At 41.2% G+C, this 10,147-nt stretch overlaps 1 protein-coding gene across 1 annotated transcript in view; it reads right to left on the bottom strand.

The window, feature by feature from the left end:
- Positions 1-8,942, bottom strand: part of TNFSF15 (TNF superfamily member 15) — a 33,589-nt gene extending 24,647 nt beyond the window's left edge. Inside the window, exon 1 of the mRNA XM_069073828.1 lies at positions 8,515-8,942. Within this exon, the coding sequence (XP_068929929.1) occupies positions 8,515-8,739 (225 nt within the window). The 5' untranslated portion in view covers positions 8,740-8,942. The remainder of the gene's footprint in view (positions 1-8,514) is intronic.
- Positions 8,943-10,147: the final 1,205 nt, after the last annotated feature.

Genomic DNA, 10,147 nt, shown 5'->3' with positions numbered 1-10,147 from the left:
CTCTCTCTCTCTCTCTCTCTCTCTCTCTCTCTCTCTCTCTCTCTCTCCTTTTCTCTGTCTCTCGCTGTCTCTCTCTGTCTCTGTCTCTCTCATTCCCCCACTCCAAAGGATCCTTCTTGAATGCTGATAATCTAACTAATTTAACACAGAATTTCCTTTCTCCAGGCTAAGTCCTGAGACTTTACTTAATCTAGAATTTTTCAATATCATCCTCAAAAACCATTTCTTGAGTCTTCCTGAGCACTCTTGGCAGTACACAATTATATTAAAGAGATGTAATCAATTATGAGGTTAATTAAATGTAATGTAATTTCTGCCTATTAAGGAATTATAGTAGTTTGCTAGATGGAAACAAGGTGATAAGCACAGTACTAGACACACTTAAAACTGTTCTAAAAAACATCCTTTTTGATATTTCTTTTTCCTTGTCCCTTTTAACCACCCAGGCAATTTGATCTTTGTTTATCACTTCTTAGAAATCAGACTTTTGATAAAAAGTTTGGTTTTTCTGGTCATTTTGTTCTTGATTTCTTTCTAGTGAGATCTTCCCAGAATATGGGAGAAGAGACAAGGATAGTGGGGGGAAGAACAAGTGGCCAGCAAATGAGGGAACCTGGACTAACATGCTATATCACTTAGGCCTCTCCTGTAAAATGAAAGGGTTGGAATAAATGATCTCTGACTTCTTTCCAGATCTATCATTCCATATCCTGAAGTGTTATCCAGGTTTGATATCTTATGTCTTAAGGTCCCTTTCAGCTCGAATGTTTTATGTTCTATCATTCTATAGCATGAAATTCTTTTAAGTTCTGTTGTAATAGGTATGTCTGTGCGTGTGTATGTGTGTGTGTGCATCTCTCCCAAATTGGAAATGCAGAGGCTCAATCCCACTGTAACAGACATGGATGGTTAGGCTTGCTGTTTCCAATTTGGGCCTGTTCATTCCTCAGACAGCTTCATGGGCCCTTCTTCCCAAGGGCTCACTAATACTAATGCCAAAAATAGTGCTGATGCCTGATGGGCTACCTTAGCCCAGTAAAGCTTCTGACCTTAACAGATCCACCAATCTCAGTCACCCTCATAGCAGGGATTATAGGAATGTGCCACTGAAGGTATGTGCTGCATAGTCTGTGTCTAATGGTCTAGGTTCTTCCCACTCCCCCCACCCTCCTTTTCCCCATCTTTTGACTGTACCTCTGCTTTCATTGATATAGGGATCTCTCTCTACCAGTGTAGATCAACCAGAACCTGCTTTACAAGTTAAGAGTTGCCTGGGACACTGTCACATAGCCAGTAGGTGACATTAAAGCCCAGGTTTTCCTGACTCCGAGGCCAGGTCTCTACGTCCTCTGCTCCACTTTCTCTTAGGGCCCTCCTGGTTCTAATAACCAATGTTTTGGCATTCAAAGCCATAATCAAGGTGGACGGATACTAAAACTCAGAGTGTATGTAGTACTCATTCTCTTTTATCAGGTTAGCAACAAAGGAATTTAGCATCTGGTTAGCAAAAATCATGAGCTAAAACAGGAAACCTCCAGATGGTATGATTCCCGTGTTCTGTCCCCCAAGCTGCTACATCCCAGGAAAGTTCCTTGTGGCTCTGTCTCCACCCTTCTTCCTCCTTTAGTAATGGCTCTTCTCCCATTCCCCCAACCCACCCCCAAGTGGATGGACTCTGCATCCTGGGGTAATTTCCCCTAAGCTCTTATGTTCTTTATGTTCCACTATTTTCCCCCACCCTCAACTGAATTTGTCTTTAAAGAGTTGATTTTAGACACCATTTACACACCATACTTCCCCTACCTTACCATCTTGCTTGTGGTATTTCCTCTAGAAGCCAGAATTGCTAATTATAGCTCAGATGATGCTATACATTCTAAGGTCCCTTCTAGTAATAATGTTCTATGTTCTAAGTCCTTTTTAGTCCAAACATTCTATATCCTAAGACCCTCTAGTTCTAATGTTCTTTGCATGATATTTTATGTTCTAAGATCCCTTCCAGTTCTAATGTTCTGTGTTCCAAGTACCTTTTAGTTCTAACATTCAGTGTTCTAAGATCCTTTCTGGATCTCACATTCTATGTTCTAAAGTCCTTCTAGTTCTAAGGTTCCATATTTGACATTCTATATTCTATGGTTCCTTCTAGTTCTAGCATTCTATGTTCTAAATTCCTTCTAGTTCTAACATTCTTTGTTCCAAGATCTTAATCTTTTTTTTTTTGGAGGGGGGAAGGTAGGGCAATTGGGGTTAAGTGACTTGCCCAAGGTCACATGGCTAGTAAGTGTGTCAAGTGTCTGAGGCCAGATTTGAACTCAGGCCCTCTTGACTCCAGGGCTGGTGCTCTATTTACTGCACCATCTAGTCGCCCCGATCCTTTCTTAATCTTACATTCTATGTTCTAAAGCCCTTCTAGTGCTAATGTTCTATATTTGACATTCTATAAGGTTCCTTCCAGTTCTAACATTCTATGTTGTAAGATCCTTTCTTGGGGCAGCCAGGTAGCACAGTGAGTAAGAGCACCGGCTCCAGTGTTGAGAAGACCTGGAGATTGAATCCCGGGCTCAGACACTTAGCACCCACCCAGAAACACCTGGCCGTGTAACCTTGAGCAAGTTACTTAACCCCAATTGCTTAGGGGTGGCCAGGTGGCTCAGCGAGTAAGAGCACTGGCTCCAGTGTCGGGATGACCTGGATCAAATCCCGGGCTCAGATACTCAGAACCACACCCAGAAATAACTGGCCGTGTAACCTTGAGCAACTTACTTAACCCTGATTGCTTAAAAAAAAAAAGATCCTTTCTTGATGTTACATTCTATGTTCTAAAGTCCTTTTATTTCTAATATTCTATGTTTAACATTCTATACTCTAAGGTTCCTTTTTCTTCTAACCTGTGTTCTAAGTTCCTTCTAGTTTTATCATCCTATAGTCTAAGGTTCTTTTTCATTCTTCTTACACTCTTCATTTTGCATTCTAATATTCTCTGATCTGTTCCAACATTCTATATTCTAAAATTCCTTCCTTGCCTATGATTTTAGGTGTCTATTTGCCATTTTGTTGTGATTCAATAAGACAAAGCATGATATAATGATTTGCACCAATAAAGAAGTCTTAGCTAAAATGTGTTAACAGATACAACAGTTCTGTCATTTCACTTATAAGACAGATAAACAGGTTAAAGATACTTAAGGATTCCCCTGCTTCCCTGATTTAGTTTCTCCCTGGAATGTAGTTGTCAGAATGAGAACATCGTGTACAGGGAGCAGGCTTTACCCATCAGAACAGGATGTCAGGCAGTTGGACATTGTTTTGGTCTCACGTGGGTGGCTAGCTAAGATGGGAAGTTTTACTCCACTGGACTTACAGGAAAGGCACAACTAACTTGACTTTTTAATCATGTGGCAGGGACTGGGGTCAGACTCTTGGCAATAAACTTCTGCCAGAGATACAGTCTGCTGTTCCTTCTTTGATATCCACTTGAGTTTTATCAGGTCATCAATTAATCAACAGACGTTTATTAAGTACTTGCAATACACCAGGCACTGAGCTAGATGTTGGAGATACAAATGCAAAAATGACAGTAACTCTATATGTTTGATTGGAGGAGACAATGTGTACCTTTGAGACAGGTAGGTGGTGCTGGCCTGGAAAGCCTGAGTTCAAATCCAGCTTTAGATACTTACTAGTTGTGTGACCCTGGGCAAGTCATTTGATCACCATCTGCCTTAGTTTCCTTAACTGTATAATGGGGATAAGCACCCATTTCCCAGGGTTATTGTGAGGATCCAATGACATAAGATTTGAAAGTGCTGAAAGGCACAGTGCCTGATACAGAGTAGGCACTTAATAAGTCTCCTAACATATAATCCAGTGCCTAACACATAGTCATGCTGCCCCTATGAAATTACTTTTAGTATTCATTACCAGTTAGTGCCCCAAGCAATTTTCCTACGACTGTGAAATCACAAGTCAGATATTTTAAAAAAAATCTACCTTACAAATTAATATGACTGTACTCTTAAATCCCCACCTACATATAGTGGGGAGGAGAAGTGAACAAGGAAAGGGCAGGAATATTTCTTTCCTGTTCATTCATCTAGACTGAAAATAAAACTTTCTAACACTGGAAGTACCCTGAGTGATCAAGAGATAGGATTCTAATTGGCTAGCTGGCTCTCAAAAGCTTAGCCACAGTTTTGAAGTATAGGCTCCCTCATTGGATTCTGCAAACCTTGAGTTGGCTTGCTTTGGGGTTTGGAGTGAAAATTAGCTTGGGAAAACAACTCAGATGCTAACTTGGTAGACATCTCTAGTTCTGGTCCGTTTGTTGTCTCTGGTAGCACCTATCTGCTGAAAGATGGGAAATGGGGCTGTGTAATACAGTGAAAAGGATAAATGACTGGGAGTTTGTTGTTATTGCTTTAAACCTAGAATAGCATGTAGAGAGTTACAAAATAATTTGGTGCAGAATCATTGTTTTATAGATTTAAAGCCAGAGGGGACCTTAGAGGTCATAGAGTCCAACACCCTCCTTTTATAGATGAGGAAACTGTGACCCAGAAAAGTGAAGTGACTTGCTCAGGGTCACTCAGATACTAAGCATCTGGAGCAGGATTCAAAATAACGCCTTTTGGAGGTCAAGTCTATTGCCTTTTTTTTAGGCTATCTGGGTTAAATGACTTGCCTAGGGTTACCAGTGTCTGAGGCTGGATTTGAACTCAGGTCCTCCTGACTCCAGAACTGTTGCTTTATCCACTGTGCCACTTGGCTGCTCTCTATAGCTTACTTTCTAGTTTTAAAGCCACAACGACAATGACAACAACAGCAGCAGCAGCAGCAGCAGCAGCCTCTGAACTTGACAAATTATTTTCCTCCCAGTAACCTTGCAAAGCAGGGATTGCAAAGTTTTATCTTAGTTTTTTCAGATGAGGAAATTGAAGCTCAGAGAGAGGAAAATAGCTATATTTTGATCAAGTGGTAAATGTTACACTAACACACATAAATATTTATGTATGGATAAAATGATAATAAAAGTGAGCTTGGCATTCAAATCTTTGCTCTGCCTCTTTCTAGTGACACAGTTTTGGGCAGGCCTCTCAATCTCTGTGAGCCTCAATTTCCTCTTCTGTGATGTTGGGAAAATCAGCTTTGTACTATTTATCTCCAAGGGTGGTTGTAAGAGAGCTCTTTGTAAACTTTAGGGCTCTATGGAAATTGGAGCTGTGATTGGGTGCTGCCTTATCAGATTCTCAGGGAAACAAAGGTTGCACATATTTTGCCCACATACAAGTGACAGCATTTGGACAGTTGACTTTCTGCCTCAGTCTTTGATGAGATTATGATAGCTCTCATGTACATAGCAAATTACATTTGATCTTTGCAGTCCAGGGCAATGTGGGGATTATTATTCCCACTTTTATGGGAACTAGGACAAAGAGAAATGAAGTGAGTTGCCCAACTTTATATAACAAGGAAGGGACCAGGATGGGTTCTAACCTAGTCCTTTTCACTCTTAGGTTTAATGCTTGTTAAAGTATAAATGGTTTCTTTTAATTGTTGTGATTGCTTGAAGGCAACTAGGTGTAGAACTGAGTAGAATGCTGGTCTTGGAATCAGGAAGACCTAATTTCAAATTTTGCCTAGCTGACCCTGGGCAAGTCATTTTACTTCTCTCAGCCTCAGTTTACTCATCTGTAACGTGGAGATAAAATATTACCTACCTCACTGGTAGCTAGGTGGCACAATGGTGAGAGTGCTGAGCTTGAAATGAGGAAGGCTTACTTTACTGAGTTCAAGTCTGGCCTCACACACTTACTAGCTATGTGACCTTGGGTAAGTAACTTAACCCTCTTTGCCTCAGTTTCCTCATCTGTAAAATGAGCTGGACAAGGAGATGGCAAACCACTCCAGTATCTTTGCCAAGAAAACCCCAAACAAGATCATAAAGGGTTGGATACAACTGAAAACTACTGAACAATATAAAAAACCTCACAGGGTTGTTGAGAAGATCAAATAAGCTAATTTATGTGATATGTCTGAGAACAAAGTACACAGCACAGGGACAAATGGGCTTTGGTTCAAATTCTTTCTGAATAATTTGGTTTTGTCAGGGTGCTATTGTTTACCTAGTTTCATTTTCCTGACTCTCTTCCTGCTTCTGGACCTGGGCAATTCCCTTCCCCTTTGAAGGATGTTATCTCCCCTCCTCTAAAATGAGAAAGTTGGGCTGGGTGAACTCTAAGATCTCTTTCATTTCTATGTCAAAATCTTTTTCACTTTTCCTTTCTCAGGGAGAGTCAGTCATATTTCCTTGCTTAACCAAAGCCTGAACATTTTCCCATACTGTTACTTTTCTAGATGCTAATCCTGGGCACCTCTTCTCTTAGATCCTCCTCTCTCTGGCCATTGCCAACACACATTGGGCATTGCTGTCACTTGCCTTTTCCTTCAAACTGAAGCTCCCAACTCAACCGTGGATCTGTCTTGTAGAGATTTGGCTACCAATGAAGGAAGGACTGGCCAGGATCACAGTAGAGCAGTACAGTTAGAGTCTGCATGCATCTCATCAAGTCAGTTTTGTGCATAGTTTAAGGAGCTGATAAAAGGCATCTGGAGGTGGCATTGAGGCCACAGGTTCCCCACCCCTGATCTAAGTAAAGCTAACATTAAGGGTATAGCAGCAGAAAGAACTCTAGAGTGGGAACCAAGAGACTTGGTCCTACCCCCAACTCTTCTGCTAAACACTAAGTCTTGATGTGATCTTGCCCACTCTGGACCTCAGTTTCTTCTCTCTAAGAATGAACTAAATAGACCTCAACAAGGTCCCTTCTAGCTCAGCCTTCTATTGGTGTCTGCTTTAGACTGTATGTGATAGGGTCTCTTTTCAGTTTTAATGGGAAAACAGAGTAGAGAGAAAACTGTTTCTTTTGCCAATAAAAATAATAATACAATAATAATAACTTGACATTAAGCTATTAAAACTTAAAACTGCACAGAAACTTTTGTGACACCCTATATGTCTAAAGGTTTATAAATGCACTTCATTAAATAATCATGATACCCTCTGAGACAGATAATATAGGCATTATAATCTGTGTTTTTTTTTTTTTTACAGAATGAGCTGATACAGTGTCCAAGAGGTTAATATTTAAACTATAATATTGCTTCTGGATACAGATATGGCTCTTAAAATGAAAGAGGGTTTTTTTTTTGCCATCTCAGAAACTGACCCGACTTATATAGGGTCTGTCATCTGGTGCTAATAGTATTATGATCAATGTGAATGGAGATGTTGGATTTACACACAAGAAGTAGACACAGGCTTTCTGTCCAGATGCCTTTTATCAGCTCCTACTTACTGGGCTCCTGCAGTCACAAACCAATGATGAATACCTTTGCCCTCCATTTCTTGGCTTTGAAATTTTATAGGCCTACCTAGAACTGATAAATTTTCAAAGAAGAAAATTCAGACAGATACAGCACAGTAGACAAGGCACATGGATTTGAATCCCTGTTCTGTGGCCACAAGGTGACCAAGAAGTCCTACCCTTTTTTCTAGACTTCAATTTCATTATATGCAATAATAGTAATAATAACTCACTTTTACATGGGGTTTTTAAGTTTGCAGAGTGTTTCGAATACATTTTCTCATTTGAATCCCACAGCAATCTTGCAAGGGAAATTATTATAGGATTTACTCCATTTTTAGCTGAGGAAACTGAGGAAAATAGAGGTTAAAGTATTTGCCCAGGGTTGTATAGCCATTAAGTGGCAAAAGACGATTCCGGAGAATAAGACTAAATGACACCTTATCCATCTCTAATTTTTTTGAACCTTATTGTTTCTTACCAAGATTTTCTACTTTTAACAGTTATAAGATCAATCATCTCTTGTACATGCTGACTTAATTTGTTTTCTGTCAAAAGATTTTTTTTCTTTTCAAAATCAAAATTTCTTGAATGACATTTTTTTTCTGGAGTTGGTAGATAATTTTGCTATTAATAAACCTAAATTTGGATTCTTCTCTTTCCTCCCTTTAGTCTGGTTTTAGGGAAACCAGAAAGAATGACAGAGTGAGAGAAATGATTTAATTTTTGGACACTGAGAGATAAACTCATAGAGTATCAGATATGGAAGGGACTTGGAGAAGATTTAAGTGGAATGGATTCCCCAAACTGCTGGAGGACTTGATATTATTCTTGCCACCCCCCCCCCCCCCCCAGGCATATAAAGTAAAGGAGCAAAAAAACACACCCTTGAAAAGCTTTGCAAACCAAAAACTCTCCTGCACCCTGGTTCCTTTCATGAGCTAACAAAAGAAGCCAGAGGTGATGATCCATCACCAAGGAGGAGGACCATCAGGTAGCATTATTGCTTGCCTCTCCACAATATTTCAATTCTTGATTTCTTGGCCAGGGCCATAGCTGGCAAACTGGACCTTTCCCTGGCTTTGAATGTACTGGCCCAGAGTACCAACTCCTTATCTGACACTGCTGTCAGAGGCATCGATTGCCTTACCTGACTTGTTGCACACATTTCCTGTTGGGACCTGAAGTTGTCTGCAAGTAGATAGACCATGAGAACAGTAAGAATGAAAGCCAAGAGCACACAGAAAGCAGCAGCTGGATTCATTTTCCTTAGGTCTCTTCTGGTGCTGCTATTGGTCCTGTGGTCACTGCCTCCTTCCTGTAGCATTCCTATGCCTGTTTCTGGTTCCAGGACTGGACCTTCTCCCTTTGGCATGGCTTTCCCCTACAGCAGCCTTCACTCTGAAACTTCTATCTTCTCCTTATGCCAGAACCTCCATTATATACCAACAACTTGTGAAAGTGGATGAATGAATCTTCTTACTCCTCCCTCTTTCCTTCCCTCCCCTTTTCCCACTTCCCTCCTCCCCTTTGATAGCACATGCACATTTACACACACACACACACACACACACACACACACACACACACACGTGCGCTCATACCCACGCCCCCCCCCACCCCCCAGCCGGGGGAATGTACCGCCTACAACAGAAACCAAGGTTTGGCTTTTAAAAAAAAAAGCCTTTCCAAGCATATTTGTCAGTGAAGGACTTGCATGTGTGAGCTGCTTCCTTAGTTTACAGAAGGAAGTTAGGAAAGTCCCTGAGGGAGGAGAAAGAGGATCAGTCTGACCCAGGAGGCTGGTCAAATGAAAAGGCACTGGCTTTTGTTGGGACTTAACTTGATCACCCTCTTGTTCTATGTGAGCAAGAGGAGAGAGCCTGTCACTTGTGGAAGTAAAAGCTCAGGAAATTATTCTTCTCACTAGGAAGGTGGAGCTGCCCAGAGAAGGTGAGAGAGATCAGGGAAGGAGAGGAATGGCCTACCCTGCAGATTAGACAGTTTAGACCTAGGAAAGACATTAGAGATTGCCTAGTTCACTGGATCCCGGAGGAGTTAAGTGACTAGACCAGAGGCACAGACTGGAAAAGAGAAGACTTGGGACTTGAACCAAGGTCCTCTAACTCCAAATTCTTGGCTGCCCAGTCATCCAAAACAGTTGAGGGAGATAATTTCCTGCCCCCATCATCTTCCAAGTCTAAAAGTGATGGCTTCCATGACAAAATATAAACTTCTTCAGGGCAGGGATGGTTTCTTTCTTTTTCTTTTTGTCTTTGAATCCCTTAGTGCCTAGGACAATACCTGACACATAGTAGGTACTTGATAAATTCTTGTTGGTTAATTGGATAAAGCAAAATTCTGGGTGGAGGAAGGCATTTAATCTCAAATCACATCCTCAAGTAATACTACTGTTACCCCAGTCCCAAAGCCCATTGGTACAGCCTCTCTCCTCATCAGTGGAGATCAATCTGCCTTGACTCTGTGAGGGGTGAGGCAGAGATGTTAAGAGCCAGACAGAGAACTCTTCTTTGGGTTCAGCACTTGCATTGGGGATATCTGGCTTCCAGCTTATAGAGAGAAGATGGAAGATGCCAACCCCATTCTGAGTTTCAAGGAAAAGACTCTGGGAAGAAGTAAATGTGAGCAGAGCAGGCAGTCTCCATTACGTATCTATAATCATCTTATTGCTCTAGAGATTCCGTGGAACTTCCCCTTGGGTGAGATCTAGGACTCTCACCCTCTCTGCTCTTGACAATTCCTCCCTGTCCCTCACGCAGTGC

The sequence above is a fragment of the Petaurus breviceps genome, unplaced genomic scaffold (genome assembly GCF_028583685.1).
Source record: "Petaurus breviceps papuanus isolate PSGF00001 unplaced genomic scaffold, PetGlider_PUasm1.0 90879, whole genome shotgun sequence".
Lineage (NCBI taxonomy): Eukaryota > Metazoa > Chordata > Mammalia > Diprotodontia > Petauridae > Petaurus > Petaurus breviceps.
The sequence above is the reverse complement of the archived record's forward strand: the minus strand, read 5'-3'. Positions and strand labels throughout refer to the sequence as shown.